The following is a 15770-nucleotide window of genomic DNA, read 5'->3' on the forward strand; positions in this document are numbered from 1 at the left end:
AGGTTGAAAAGTAAAGTCATTCACCCAGGAGTGGATTGAGCAGATGGCGGCGAAGAGGAATCGTCCCCCAAACCAGAGCCTTGGGAAAATAATAATACTACATTGTATCCATTCTAAGAAGCCTTTGTTTGGACCACAGCTCCATTTCAGACATGATAAAGTGTGAAAAAATGAGTGCAATTTAGAATCTTTGAAAGGTACTCATTGAGGGGTGACTATATACCAAGCACTATCCCAAAGTCTTCACATGGGTTATCTCAATACTGATAACAACCATAAGAGGTGGAGAGATAAGTGCTCTTTTAATCTCATTTTGGAGATGAGAAAACCGAACCATGGAGAAGTTAAATCACTTGCTTAAAGTCACAAAGCTATGAGAAAGAGAAAAGCAGCCCTAGACCTCTAGGAGCTGGCCTGGTACTGTCAGTCAGACTTGGGTGTTGCTAAGAGCTTCTGGGTGCTCATAGCTGGTTCCTGTGGAACATAAATGTCACTGAACCGAACTTGGGTCCATTAGGCTGCAGCGCAGCAAAGCCAACCTACTGACACCAGGTTGTGGTGAAGGAAAGTACAGCATTTATTTGCAGGGCACCAAGCAAGGAGAACAGGCAGCTCGTGCTCAAAAGACCCAACTCCCTGATGGCTTTCAGGGAAGGGTTTTTAAAGGCAACATTTGGGGTGCGGGTTGCAGTTTGTGGACTTTCCTCTGGTTGGTTGGTGGTGAGGTAACGGGTTATGTTTCAGAATCTTAAACATCAACCTCTGGTTCCAACTGGTCTGGAGTCTACTTGCTTTTGGTCAGCCTGTAGTCACCATCCTCCACCTGGATGGAGGGGAGGTCTTAGTTTCTGCAGAATACCTCAGAGATATGCATCAGACTGCTATGTCTCTTCCTTGAGAAGGAACAAGGACTATGTTTTATGGCTAAACTATTGTTTAAGCTATCATTACTTTCCTTGCTTGACTGCTATTCCTTTGTTTCTATGTTCCTTCACTCCCCTAATTAGTAACTGAGTCTGCTCTTTGGAACTCAGGGAAGACCTAGTGACTAAAGCCTTTTTCTACCAACAAGAAATTGGGGACATGGAAGGGCTTTTTTGTCCTGCTTGGTTTCAATCCCCCCCTTTTCTTTAGTACTGCTCAATGAGAAACTTTCAATACAGAGACACTTCATTTAACATTATTGTGCTCCAACTAGATTATTAGATCATTTATTAGATTATTTCTCTCAAGTAATGGGATATTGCAAAAATACAGTTCCCTGTGCTTTCTTCCATTCCATTTATTCAATTGATATTCCATGAATTTTCAATACTTCACATTGCAGTGTAATACAAAGACCAATCACAATCCCCTCTCACCTTTTCTTAGAGAACTTTCTTCATCCAGAAATTCATCAGCTTGTTTTGTGATATGTACCAAATCCCTCTTTTCTTCTCTCCCTCCCTATAGGGAACCTTTTTACAAGCTGGAATGAACAGTTCAGATTCCTCCTCTTGAAAAGTTAAGCTAAGAGAACTAAACTGTTGTATGACTTGTCAAAGAAAAATAACAGCTAGACAGTAGTTAATAACAGATTTTATTTAGGAACTGTTGCAATGAGGGAAAAGGGACCCCAGCATACAACTGGGATCAATTCCCAATATAGCAGGGACAAGTGGGGATTTGAGGCCAAGGAGCAGGGTGGGTGGTCAGTGGGTGGAAAAGTACTAAGAGGAAACATCAGGGGTAAAGGAGGAGTCTGGCTAAACCAAGTTGACAGAACTCTTGCAGAAGGCAGGCCAGGGTGATCAGACATCACTGGAGGATAGAGAGGCTTATAAGTTTGATTAGATATCAAGGGTGATGAGATAATGAGGATGGGGGAGCCTCTATAAACTGACTTAACAGGATTCTTGCTGAAACTGGGTGATGCAGGCCTGTCAAGTGGGGGACACTGGAACCTAAGATCAAAGCCTTGTTGAGGAGAGGGCTTACGGCAGCCTGACTGAACTTTGGTCAAGGGAGAATCTTTGCCAGATCCTAACATCAGAGATGCTTGAGCTAAGTAGTAACATGTTTGGGTCTGTGTTTCAGGGAGATGAATGTAGGTGAGATGTGCGAGGGAAGAGAGGAAGGTATAAGACTGATTACAATGAAGGCTGATTACACTAACCTCGGAGAGAGGTAGCCTAAGCCATCAGGTAGCTGCTTTCAGTCTGAACTGAAAAAGACTTGGCAACTAGGCAAAAGAGGGTGTTTGTGGAAAAAGGAACAGCTGAAGACATAGGAGCCCAATCTGGGTGAGGAGGGATTTTAACGCCATTAACAAGTAGAGAGACCACAGAAAGAGGTGCCCCCTTTCAACATCTAGATGTTCTGCACCCAACTCAAAATTGAGAATTCAGGGCTTCCCTGGTGGCGCAGTGGTTGAGAGTCCACTTGCCAATGCGGGGGACGCGGGTTCGTGCCCCGGTCCGGGAAGATCCCACATGCTGCGGAGCGGCTGGGCCCGTGAGCCATGGCTGCTGAGCCTGAGCGTCCAGAGCCTGTGCTCCACAACGGGAGAGGCCACAACAGTGAGAGGCCCTCTTACCGCAAAAAAAAAAAAAAAAAAAAAAAAAATTGAGAATTCAGACAAGATTTCCCTTGTGATTTAATATTAAATTTAAAATATATATATTTACAGTTTGGTAAGAAAGCAATATAATGATATTGCTAAAAAGTGAAAGATTAAAAAAAGACATAAGTCCACTGTTCCCATCTTGATGTGTTTTTTTCCATTCTTTCCCTTTTTTTTTTGTCTGTAAAAAAGTTCGTACTTAGTTTTTAAATAAAAATGTTTATTTTGGATAAATCAATATGTTTTAGCATAGGTGTCCTAAAACGAAGGCTTCTGGAGACATGCCAGGTAAATATTTGCTTATAAATAGCGGCTGGATTGATGGTCTGGAGCTCTAAGACATGTTGATAAGAAATGTTTTCTTTTTTTGAGAATTTAAGTGTTTTCTTTAAACTAAACGTGAAACAACGTTTTTGTTTTACTTTAATTAGAACGGAAGGAACGAGAGCAACTGACAGGATGAAGAAACTTTTCCAGAAATTCCTGCACCCAAATACCCAGCAGGCCCTGTTTCCCCAAGAGAAATTCCCAGGCGCGCAAAAACACCAACGTTTGCGCATGCGCACCAAAACAGCCCAGTCGTCCCACCCGCCGCTCGCTGGCTCCGCCCCGGCCTCGCTCTCCTACCCCGGTTCCGGGGGAACTGTGTTACCGTGACGCTGGGCCGACTTTCTTCCTTCTGCCGTCCCTTGCTTTCTTCTGCGCGATGGCATCCGGGTTCGTGAGGTTGCTGTTGTGGAGGCCTCGCTGCCTCCTGGCACCGGCCGTACCCGCTGTCGCCCCGCCGATTCGGGGAGTGAAGAAGGCATTCCGCGCCGCCTTCCGCTTCCAGAAGGAGTTAGAGCGGTGGCGCCTGCTTCGGTGCCCGCCACCGCCCGTGCGCCGGTAGGAGCCACCTCGGGACGGTGTTGGGGTGGCGGTTGGGGACCCTGGCCTCCCCTCCCCGCAGCTTCGGCCCTGCGGCGGGAAGGATTGCTCATTGCTAGTGCGCCCCTGGCTTGACCCTAGTTGTGCGATAGGGACACCCGCGGGACGTGGACGCGTGGCCGAGGCAAAGGGAATGATGGATTTCTGCTAAAGGGTTGGGCGCGTGGCTGCCCCCGACGCTTTCGGAACTCCCATTTAGAATACAAAAGTTGTGGGAAAGTTGTGAGAAATGAGGCCGGCTGGAGGGTAATCTTTATCTGGGCTTGGGTGTTGTAGCCCCTGCTTTGTGATGATGCCTGCGAACTCTTTAGGTACGGACAAGAGGGAAGAAAGCACTCTACAGTATTGCGATTTAGGGCAAGAAAAGAATTACACAATCATAAGTCCACTGTCCAGAGAAAAAGGAAAACGGTTTGGCTTTAGATTTCTGCCGAAATTAATCTTGTTCCAGTAGTAGAAAATCTGGTAGGAGTAGACGCAGATCTTTATAGCTTCAAAAAAGACCTTACTATGCATGAGGTTTTGCACCTTTTTTTCTTTAATAATGTGTCTTTGACATGTAGTTGTGGCTATACAAGTTGATGCACCTCACTCTTTTATGACTCCATTTATGGTTGTTTGAATTCCATACTGTTGCTATTACAACCGATGAAACAGTGTACATCTGTTAGTTACATTGATGTAACAGCTTTGAAGTTATTACTGTTTTGGAAATTTAGTATGAAAATTTGATAGGTACTTTAATGTTGCCCTCCAAAAAAAAAGGTCGATCCGGTTTATACACCTACTAGGAGGTGTATACGTGTTCATAGTCCTATATACTTTCAACACAGAATATTAAGTTCTTTCTAAAGAGAAAAATAAAATAATGTTTCTTCTTAATTCACATTTGATTATTGTGAGGTTAGTCACTTTAGGCTTTTATAGTTGGAAGAAACTTTATGGATTGTATAGATTATATACATCGTATGACTTACAACCCATATCTTTATACTTTGCTGCACTTTTTTACTTAAAAGAGTTTTATTTTCGATTTATTGTCTTTATTTTATTTATTTATTTATGTTTGCGGTACGCGGGCCTCTCACTGTTGTGGCCTCTCCCGTTGCGGAGCACAGGCTCCAGACGCAGAGGCTCAGCGGCCATGGCTCACGGGCCCAGCCGCTCCACGGCATGTGGGATCTTCCCGAACCGCGATACGAACCCGTGTCCCCTGCATCGGCAGGCGGACTCTCAACCACTGTGCCACCAGGGAAGCCCTATTGTCTTTATTTTTTAAAAGACCTGTTAATCATTCTTGAGAATGATGATGAACTTTTAACCTATTTGTAATATTGATAATAGATTATTTAATTGCTAATTTAAATGGTTGCTTTCAAAACTTAATAAAGTACAAGATAAATATAATATACTTACTGTTTATGGGTTGACCCTATGAAATTATAATTTGTATTTCATATCTAAGTATGAAGCGTAGTCCCATTTAGAGCAGAAGTAAAGAACCTAAAAGTTAGGATAATGGCTTAGTCTCTGATGTTGAAGAACCACTTTGATGTGGCATTTGACTCAAAGGGAAAATTAATCTGGCAAAGAACCACAAGTAATCATGAGACATAAGTTTTAATTTTCAGAAAATCAGAGTCTGGAATTTAAATGAAACTCAGTATTTTAAAATCTCCTTTATATAATTAATAAAATTGCATCACAATGAAAAATGTTTGCATCATAGTAACATCTTGTTCTCTTTCCCATCTATCTTCTGTTTTACATTTTCAGTTCAGAGAAGCCCAACTGGGATTACCATGCTGAAGTGCAAGCATTTGGCCATCGGTTACAGGAAACCTTTTCCTTAGATCTTCTCAAAACTGCATTTGTTAATAGCTGCTATATTAAAAGTGAGGAGGCCAGACGCCAAAAACTTGGAATAGAGAAAGAAGCTGTTCTTCTGAACCTTAAAGACAATCAAGAACTATCTGAACAAGGGACATCTTTTTCACGAACCTGCCTCACACAGTTTTTTGAGGACGCATTCTCAGACTTGCCCACTGAAGGCATTAAAAGTCTAGTTGACTTTCTCACCAGTGAGGAAGTTGTGTGTCACGTAGCTAGAAACTTGGCAGTGGAGCAGTTAACGTTGAGTGCAGAGTTCCCAGTCCCCCCAGCTGTGTTAAGGCAGACTTTCTTTGCAGTGATTGGAGTCCTGTTACAGAGCAGCGGACCTGAGAGGACGGCACTTTTCATCAGGGTAGGTGATCGTTAATTGCACACGCTGGGACATGCTTGAGGTAGACAGAAAGAGAAATTTATTTTTGTACTTAATGTCCTTGCTCTGTGACCTTGGCAGGTTACGTGTGAGTTTTTCTCCCTGCCCAAACTGAGAAAGACCTAAAGCTTTTTTATGGTAGTGTCTTAATTATTCCAGTTGTCTCTTACTGAGGGCAGCATCAGAGGTGAATACTAAATTCTGGGTTGTGAGTTCGTAAGCACTGCAAGCCCTGCCTTTAGCTTTACATCCTCAGGTACAAGGGTAGTGCCTACATGGTGGATGCTCAGTAGATGTTTAGTGAGTGAATGAGTCCAGAGACCACTATTGGAGGGGCTAGTATGGTTAGGGAGCGCCATGCTTAAGTACTAGCTGCTGTTCTGTTCTTCTAAAGTGATAAAGTCTTAGATTTCTGAGTCCCTATGATGTATACCTAACTCCTTGTTAGCCAGTAGCTTGGCTAATTAAAATACTTAATAAATAATTGGTATGACTTAACTCCAGTGTCCTTTTAGAATTGTTAACTGGGAGAAGTTTCATCCTTTGCTTTTGGATGAAAACAAGAGTTTTTGGTCTTTCTTACATAATGGTTAGTCCAGGCAATCACTTCAAGTCACAAAAACAGTCTTGATTCAGACCTTTGAACGTCAGGTGTTTTAAACCAGCATCCCTTACTGTTGGAATCTGTTTACTTAGTTTTGACACTGAGTTTGATCATTTTGATCAAGAAGGATACCTGTATTGACCAACACTCAGACTTCGTTCATAGATGAGACCTGTCTTCCTCCTTCCCCAACCAGGGCTTATAATAGGTAGACTACCTGTTTGCCTTTGGGAAGCAGGTATGTTAAGTGACCCCTCTGGAGTGGGAGCTGAGGGAAAAAAGGAAAGCAGCAGATATTTACTTGATGTCTGTAAACTGGTTTAGTGCTTTCTGAGCCTGATCAGTGTTTAAAACAGACTCTAGTGAGCATTTTGTTCCCTGATGGAACCTTGTAACCAGGTTCCTTTACATGGGTGTTGGCTGTCAGCTTCTAGCGTCCTGGGTGGGATTCCTTTCAAAAGGACATCCCTTCTGTGAGTTCCACGTCGGGTCTTAAGGATTTGTATACCTGTGAGATCAGGTGCAGACTTCCACCCCACCAGTGCGGGCAGCTGCTGCCAGCCTGCTGAGCAGGCGTGTGTGTTGGCTGCCAGTTGACTGATCATCACTTGCCTCAGATTCAGAAGCCAGTGGAGCCTGTGAAGCCCTCTAGGCTTAAGGTGAAAAGGGAAGCCTCTCCTGCCCCTTCCTCCCCCTGCAGTTAAATAGCTTTTTCTAAAGAAATTCTGACAAAATCCTCCCTTGATTTCCATTCTCTCGCTATCACTATAGTTTATGTAGAGGCTAGAACTGCCTAGTTTTGGGTCACCTTTTTGAAATTTCACAGGGTAGTCATGAGACCATTTTGGAAATACTTGTTTATCATATTTTAGCGCCTCTGTTGACAATTCCAATTGTAGATCCTAGTAGAGTCAGATAATTCAGATAACCATTCCTAAGTCAAGAGCTTTGATATCTCCCATAGTAAAACTGACTGCCTTGGTGGTGTAGTGGTGAGTGTAGCTGCCTTCCATAGTAGAACTGACAGGTTTGAATTGTCTTATTTCATTCATCTGTCCACCTAATATTTATTGTCTGCTGTGTGCCGGGCACTGTGCTGAGCACTGAAGCCCGAGCTTCGTAGCATTCGATCCTTGCCTTCAGGGTCCTACTCACAGCTCATTAGACAGGTAGAGTGGAACATGGGCGGTGCTCCCCGTTATTGTAAGGAGGAGAGGGAGCCCAGGAGGCAACAACTAACTCTAGCAGGGCTGGGGCGGCTTTACGGAAGTGACACCTGCCCCCAGAAGGTCATTCCAGGAAGAAACCTTGAGGATGAGCTTCTGCTCTAGGAACTACAAGTAATTTTGTGTTGGCAGATGGGGAAATGATGGGAGATGGGTCTGGACCTTTTAGAGCCAGCGTGGGGAAGATCTTTTGAAACTGTGCGTCAGTATTACCATCACTGAGAACGTGCTAGGAATGCAGACTCTCAGGCACCACCTCAGACTGCTAATGAGAATCCCTGGGAGTAGGGCCTAGGAATCTGTTTTAACTAGGTCTCCAGCTGATCCTTAAGCACCCCAGAATTTGAACAGCACTATGTTTAGCCATGCTGAGGAGTCTGTATTTGATGGTCTAGTAAAGGCTAATGTGGAGACAGCCGGAGAAGCTCTAGGTAGGAGCTCTTCATGATCAAATGTGCATTTACTTGTTTGTTTTGATTTACAGTATGAATTTCAGGTGTGCAATATAGTGATTCAATATTTTTATAGATTATACTCCACTTAAAGTTATTATAAATTATTGACTGTATTTCCTGTGCCATACAGTATATCCTTGTGGTTTATTTATTTTATACATAGTAGTTCTTACCTCTTAATCCTGTTAAATTTTTAAATTTCTATAAAAAATATAATTTGAATTGTGGCCCTTATTTTCTTTATACTAATTTAAATGTATCAATTGTATTTTTTATATGCAGGACTTCTTAATTACTCAAATGACTGGCAAAGAACTCTTTGAGATTTGGAAGATAATAAATCCCATGGGGCTACTGGTAGAAGAATTGAAAAAAAGGAATATCTCAGCTCCCGAATCTAGACTTACTAGGCAGTCTGGAAGCACCACAGCTTTGCCTGTGTATTTTGTTGGCTTATACTGGTTAGTAAAATTTTAATCTTAACTTCATAATATTGATCGGAAGCCTTAAAAACTGACTTTTCACAATTTCTTAGTATAACCTCTAATTGCATTAAAAGATTTTATAAAAATCTCATTCCCATGGTTATCTAGTCGCTACTTCCTTTCCTGCTGGTCATCCTTAGAATAGTAGCTTTTGTTAACCAACTATTCACTGTAGAATTTCATGGAGTATCTGCTAATCTAAATATTTCTGTAAAAAAATTTTGACTCATAAGTATTACAGATTTAACCCCAATCCACACTTGTAACAGCTTCAATTGAGCCTAGAACTGGGAAAGAAAAGAAACTAAACGTTGTCCACCAAAAATGTATAATTCACCCATGCTGAGAACATTTTTGGTTTCTTAGTAACAGTTGACCTGCCTCAAATTGATTTCAGGTGGATTGAAGTATTAAATGTAAACTGTGAATATCTAAGGTAACTAACCAAAATTTAGGTAAATATTTTTCTGATCTTTATGTGATGTAGGACTTTATAGGTATGAAAGCAATGGAAGACATCGCAAAGGAGAAAATTGATAATGTTTTAAGAAGTTTCTTCTTTAGTTTTAATTGAAGTGCAAAGCAAAATGAGATACTCTTGCTTATCAGATTGACAAGCTTTAAACACATCCTTTATCAGCAGTTCATACACTGCTGGTAGAAAGAAAAAAAAGCGCAATATTTCTGTTACTTTTGGTGAATATTGTTGCCAAAATTAGATCAGGCAAAACTGATTTGTGCACTTTGTTTTATGATGCACCATGTAATTTTAGGCTACTGTTGGGTTTTTTTCCTAGCGATAAAAAGTTGATTGCAGAAGGACCTGGGGAGACAGTGATGGTTGCAGAAGAAGAAGCTGCTCGAGTGGCACTTAGGAAACTCTACGGGTTCACCGAGAATCGCCGGCCCTGGGACTATTCCAAGCCCAAAGAACATGTGAGAGCAGAAAAGACCATCACTGCCAGCTAGCCAGCCAGAGATGTGGCAGCCTGAAATTTGTAAGCAAAACAGCGAGACAAATGTCAAAAGACGTCCAAAGCTGGACATTTTTTAAATTGTAAAGAAATATATCTTATTCCTCATACTGAGTTCCTAAAATTAACAAGTATTGATATTTATCAGGTCACTTTTTTTTTCTTTTTAATCATTTTTGTTTTGTCAGAAGTCTTCTTTGTTATTTTTCTGATAAATTTTAACTAAAGTTCTTGATTTTATTATTGTAAATATTTAACTTGTACAGTTAGGTGTATTTTATTCCCTTCTAGCTTTGAAGTATCATAATTTGAATATATGTTTTATGTGAAGTTTGCTGTAATGCCAATAAAAAGTTACTCTTTAAGTGTTTCATTGTAGCTTAATTTGCTATACCCAGGTTAGTGAAATTTGCTTCCCTAGTATGGATTTAGCTAAAAAGTAATGTTATAACTCTTAACCTTTAGAAATGTAAGGGGCTGATTATAATAATTAGGCATTTACATGAACTCTAGATTCTGTCTAGGTTTAAGATTCTGTATACTAATTAATTTCATAGTTATTCAATATCTATAAAACAAATGAACAGCAGGGAACGTACATTTTATGCTTTTAAAATAAAATCAAAAGCAGCTTAAGATGTTGAAGCTAATGGAAAAGTAAGGTATGTATTTATCAATTAGTATTCCATAATCATCATCATACCTACCATGTACCAAGCACTCTTCTAAGTATTTTATTATAACACGTTTAATTCAGTAGAGGACAAATCTTAAGAGTGTGTCCTGGTTCTTTAATCCTTTGTGTTCAATTCAGTAATCCTTCTGCGAATTCCCTTTGATTTATTTCTTTTCAACTTTTTGGCAACAGTAATAATTTTTAGTTTCATTTTGCCAGTAGTCACTCCCAGAGGTTAACAAGAAAAGTGGGACTTGGGAGTTGAGAATAGAAAAGTGGTAAAATGTTTAAACTGACCGCACTTTTGCCATGAAATCTTTTTTATAAGGGAAGACGAAGGATCTTTGAAACTCCTTTCCTGAGACTGGTTAGGAAAGTGGACTTAATGTTATATGTAAGAGGGCTCACAGCTATGACAGCTAACACAAAGACTGCTTTTGGGGGGAAGTTTGAGAATGACCTAGTTGGCAGAATTAGTAGGCTAAATGTAAACTATGTCACCTTTCTTTTGAGAGTAACTGCAACTCCTAATAATTCAACACAGGGATAGAGGACCAAATCCAGTAGTAAAATGCTACTCTTATGCATATCATCCATGACAAGTAAACCTGACTTGATAAGCATCTCTTTGACACCATAGGAGGAAAGAGATTATAGAAAGTTTCTGGGACGCAAAAGATGGTACATGTCCTCCAACCACTTACTCATCCAGCATGTGCAAAATGTCAGATTCTAGCTAGAGCAGTGTTCTAATTTTATTTTAGTTGAATATTTTTTTGAAAAGTCTGGAGAACTCAGTTGCAAACTCAGTAATCCTTTTTTTTCCCCCATAAATTTGTGCTGATATTTCTCCTGTTCAGGGCAGTTTGTAGGACCTTAATCTACAAGGTTGGAGGGGAAGTATCCTCAGGTTTTCAAGCTTCTAAACTTGAATGCTTTTAGATTAACTTGTGGAACAAATCTAGCTCTAGTTCATGAAAACTGCTTTGCAAGAGATCCAAATTCCTTGAAAAAGAATGATTTCAACACAATTGTAAAGTCTTAGAACCTAAATTAAGTTATACCTTTTAAAAGCACCCATTAAAACATGAACTAGAACACAGAAAACAAATAATATGCTTTTGCACTTCTGTGTGAAATAGCTTGAAACTTGGAACCAACCTGGACAACTACTTAATTTGCTGTATGAGAATAAATATTGCATACGTTTGATGTGTGGTCAACAGGAACATGTGGGTCTGAGGGTGTTGCCAAAGGGGGTTTGTACCCAAGAGCATTCAGTGACCATTCGGGGAACTCCTGTTTGACTAAAGTCTAATCCAGGTTGAGAAGACAGTCGTTATGACCATAGGAAGTTGGTGGGATATAAAAGCACTGATACTTAACCTTGGCAGCAGAGAAAGACATTTAAAGTCATTTGCTTTGAAATTCTGACACTTTCCCACCCTCCAGTTTCCTAAGCCCAAAATACAATTGCTCCAAAAAGATTCCTTAGCCAAAAATGTTAAGCTTGATATCTACAGACTTAATTACACAAGGCTTATTCTTTTTAGTTCATATTATGTTTTTATTATATGCATATGTAAAATAGGCCATATTATTCTCCAAAGTGTTTTATATGGTCATGAGAAAGTATTACTAGAAACTAGTAAACTATTATCCCAAGTAAGAATGGAACAAATGCGGCTTTTTGTGTTCGGCATGTGTTAGATTTTGGCCACAAGGTGGTGCCCTAACCCTACTTGCTGTGAAGTAATATATAAAATGCTATTATGGGGAACACCATTTTCTCCCTATACAGGAAAGATTGATTACATTTGATTACAGTGAAACATGACTTTTCTAGGCCCCTTACAGCTCTAATATTTTATGACTATTTCTGCAGAAGCTAGTTTACCTTTTCCCTCAGGACGTAAAGTTAAGAGTTTCATGTATGAACAATTCATTTCTGATGCCAAGGTACGGATGTTTGAGCTCTTTTATCTTTACTGGAAAGGGGGAGAATTGCAGGGCTGCCGTGGATAAAACTTTGAAAAGACTTTTTTTTCCTCTTCTCTTTTTATGATGACAGAAAATGCACTGCAGAGGCAAGGGAATCTCGCTGTCCATCTTGACACTTCATAAAACCAGATGTGGATATTCTTCTCATGGGGGGGCGGTCCAGCTCACAACTTTCCCCAGCTGAGGGTGGCCCCATGCTGCCCACGTCTGCATCCTTAAGCCCACTTTTTCTCTTCCCCTCAGCAGACCCCCGAGTCTTCTCTCAGTTGCTAAAGCCCTCCACCATTGTTGCTAGGCCCTAGAGCTGTGGTTCGCAACTTTGGGTGACAGAGCACTTGAAAGCTACAGTTCTCTCTGTAGGATACCAGGACTGATGGCTAGATTGAATCGCATCTTGCAAACAGAGAACAATTTTTCCAGGAGAAAATTCATGCAGTCACAAGTCATAATCACAAGCACACACGCTCCCGAAAAAAGAAAGCTGTCTCGGCATCAGTAGTGTCTGCTTTCCACTCAGCGCTCATTTGCTCCTGTTCAGTTATCCGGCTGCCTGTTAGTGCTCACCGATAACAGAAGACTAAGGGTTTTAAGAAAATTTTCTGAGAGAAAAATGTTTGAGAAAATTAAATACATTAGCTTATTCCCCCTTCAACTGAGGAAGAACCCCATTAATTTGATTATACACAGAACACCGTTTTACCATATCTGTTGTACATTAAAATTGCACAGTGAACTAGTGAGTTTGTTTTAATGAGTTTTGCAGGAGAGATGAGTAATGAGTTCATTGTCAGCTAGAGAAGGACATTTCTAGTGAGAGGAGGAAGGGTTTACCTGACTTTCTGATAACACTTCCTCTACATAAATTATTGATATCAGCGCCTCCACAGCAAGAAAACATGTCAGCAAGGGCCAGGAGATACTTACCAGCAGATGTTACAGTTAACAAGACACATACAATTAATCATTAGAGAAATGCAAATCAAAGCTACAATGAGATATCATCTCACACCAGTCAGAATGGCCATCATCAAAAAATCTAGAAACAGTGAATGCTGGAGAGGGTGTGGAGAAAAGGGAACACTCTTGCACTGTTGGTGGGAATGTAAATTGATAGAGCCACTATGGAGAACAGTATGGAGTTTCCTTAAAAAACTACAAATAGAACTACCATATGACCCAGCAATCCCACTGCTGGGCATATACCCTGAGAAAACCATAATTCAAAAAGAGTCATGTACCAAAATGTTCATTTCAGCTCTATTTACAATACCCCGGAGATGGAAACAACCTAAGCGTCCATCATCCGATGAATGGATAAAGAAGATGTGACACATATATACAATGGAATATTACTCAGCCTTAAAAAGAAATGAAACTGAGCTATTTGTAATGAGGTGGATAGACCTAGAGTCTGTCATACAGAGTGAAGTAAGTCAGAAAGAGAAAGACAAATACCGTATGCTAACACATATATATGGAATTTAAGAAAAAAAATGTCATGAAGAACCTAGGGGTAAAACGGGAAAAAAGACACCGACCTACTTGAGAATGGACTTGAGGATATGGGGAGGGGGAAGGGTAAGCTGTGACAAAGCGAGAGAGAGGCATGGACATATATACAGTACCAAACGTAAGGTAGATAGATAGTGGGAAGCAGCCGCATACCAAAGGGAGATCAGCTCCGTGCTTTGTGACCGACTGGAGGGGTGGGATAGGGAGGGTGGGAGGGAGGGAGACGCAAGAGGGAAGGGATAAGGGAACAGATGTATATGTATGACTGATTCACTTTGTTATAAAGCAGAAACTAATACACCATTGTGAAGCAATTATACTCCAATAAAGTTGTAAAAAAAAAAAAGACACATACAGTCAAAAATTAGCTGACCATCCACAGATGAACTTGGTAACTTGTTCCAGATGAACTTGGTAACCATTAGTTAGGCCCCGGACAACCTGCCCCTAGGACTCAGGTTTTGGTCCTGGGATTGTTTTTTGTCTAGAAAGGACAAGCACAAAAGTCTGCCACCCTTCTCTTTACCTTTGGTAGCTGGGATTTTAAACTGCAGACAAAGGAGGTATAACATTAAGGGATTAAAAAACTCCTTTCCATTTTACTACCTCATATACGACAATTTAATCTGCGAACAACATACCTGATATCGTGTAGAGCAGTGGTTTCTCATTTAGCAAATTTCTCCTTTAAATCACAACATCTGCATCCTTTTTTCTTCAAGGTTCGGAAGAGGGTCAAAGGGGCAGTTTGGGGAATCTTGAAAGAAACAGGGCTTTGGAGCCAGTGGTGTTGTCCACTCTTTGGCCGCCCGAAGTGGACTCTTGGTAGGACACAGTGTCTTTCAGCATTCACGGGAGGTCAAGGACACAGAGGTCGTCCAGCAGCTCACCCAAACCTCACCTCTACCGGGCAGTCACCGCCGACCCCAGTTACTCTGCCGGCTCTGAGCAAATCCCTGCCCTTCCGCCTTCAGTTTCTTAGGTCCCTTAATGTGGAGCACATGTGTCCTTCAGTTTTTTATTTTCAGGAAAACAAAGAGCTGCGGGTACAGAAGCCACTCCCTTGTGTCTTTCCGTAAAGTTCTCTTATGATTGGCATTTTTTTCAGGTCACCTGTCATCATTTCCTTTTTAAAACAAAGACTCGAAGGCCAACAAGACATAGCGCTTTCAACTTATTTGGGTCACTGCCTACTCTTTGTTTTCATTGTGTCTCAGGCAAAATTGAAAGGCCCAGCACTTCCCTGGTGGTCCAGTGGGTAAGACTCTGCACTCCCGATGCAGGGGGCCCGGGTTCGATCCCTGGTCGCAAAACTAGATCCCGAATGCATGCCGCAACTAAAAGTTCACATGCTGCAACTTAAGAAGCCTGTGTGCCACAACTAAGACCTGGTGCAGCCAAAATAAGTAAATAAATAAAAATAAATGTAAAAAAAAGAATTGAAAGTCCCCATCTCATTAAGTGTCAAAGGAGTGAGTTTACTGGCTGTTGTCCTCAGCTTTTCCAGAAGTCTAGCATTTTGTTACTTAAGGGAAATTGCAGCCTGTCTCCTGTCCGAACTCAGTATGACATCTAATCCATGTGTAGATTGTTTGCTCAAATATCTACATAGCAAATAAAGATTCTGACACCCAATTCCAGTGTGTGTGTGTTTTCCCTGCACCAGCTGGGTGTCCTACAATTCAACTCAATTCCAACACTATCTACCCGGAGAGAGTATCATCAGATTCCATAGGTTAAGGGCTCAGACCGGTAGGACTGCCTCCCACCTCGGATGCCAATTGCAAGCCCAGGTGGTTACCTGTGCTTCTGACCCACTGGCTATAAATCAGAGGTTTCCATGACCCCCTCCTTGGGTTCGATGAATTGGCTAGAGCAGCTCATACAATGCAGAGGAACATCTTATTTACTAGATTACTGGTTTCTTACAAAAGGATATAACTCAGGAACAGCCAAATGGAAGAGACAAATAGGGCAAGGTCTGGGGGAAGGTCAAGGGCAATGAGCATGCCGCTTTCCCTGTATCTCCATGTGTTCAGTTCACC

At 41.2% G+C, this 15770-nt stretch overlaps 1 protein-coding gene across 1 annotated transcript; it reads left to right on the forward strand.

Moving 5' to 3' along the window:
- Window positions 1–3157: 3157 nt before the first annotated feature.
- MRPL44 (mitochondrial ribosomal protein L44) lies at window positions 3158–9901 on the forward strand. The gene is made up of 4 exons (XM_081242938.1): window positions 3158–3487; window positions 5306–5774; window positions 8360–8538; window positions 9360–9901. Exons 1-4 carry the CDS (start codon window positions 3309–3311, stop codon window positions 9529–9531), a joined length of 999 nt encoding a protein of 332 aa, XP_081099064.1. The 5' UTR covers window positions 3158–3308; the 3' UTR covers window positions 9532–9901.
- Window positions 9902–15770: the final 5869 nt, after the last annotated feature.

This window comes from Mesoplodon bidens (assembly GCF_964165515.1).
Source record: "Mesoplodon bidens genome assembly, chromosome: 8".
In the NCBI taxonomy this organism is placed as follows: domain Eukaryota; kingdom Metazoa; phylum Chordata; class Mammalia; order Artiodactyla; family Ziphiidae; genus Mesoplodon; species Mesoplodon bidens.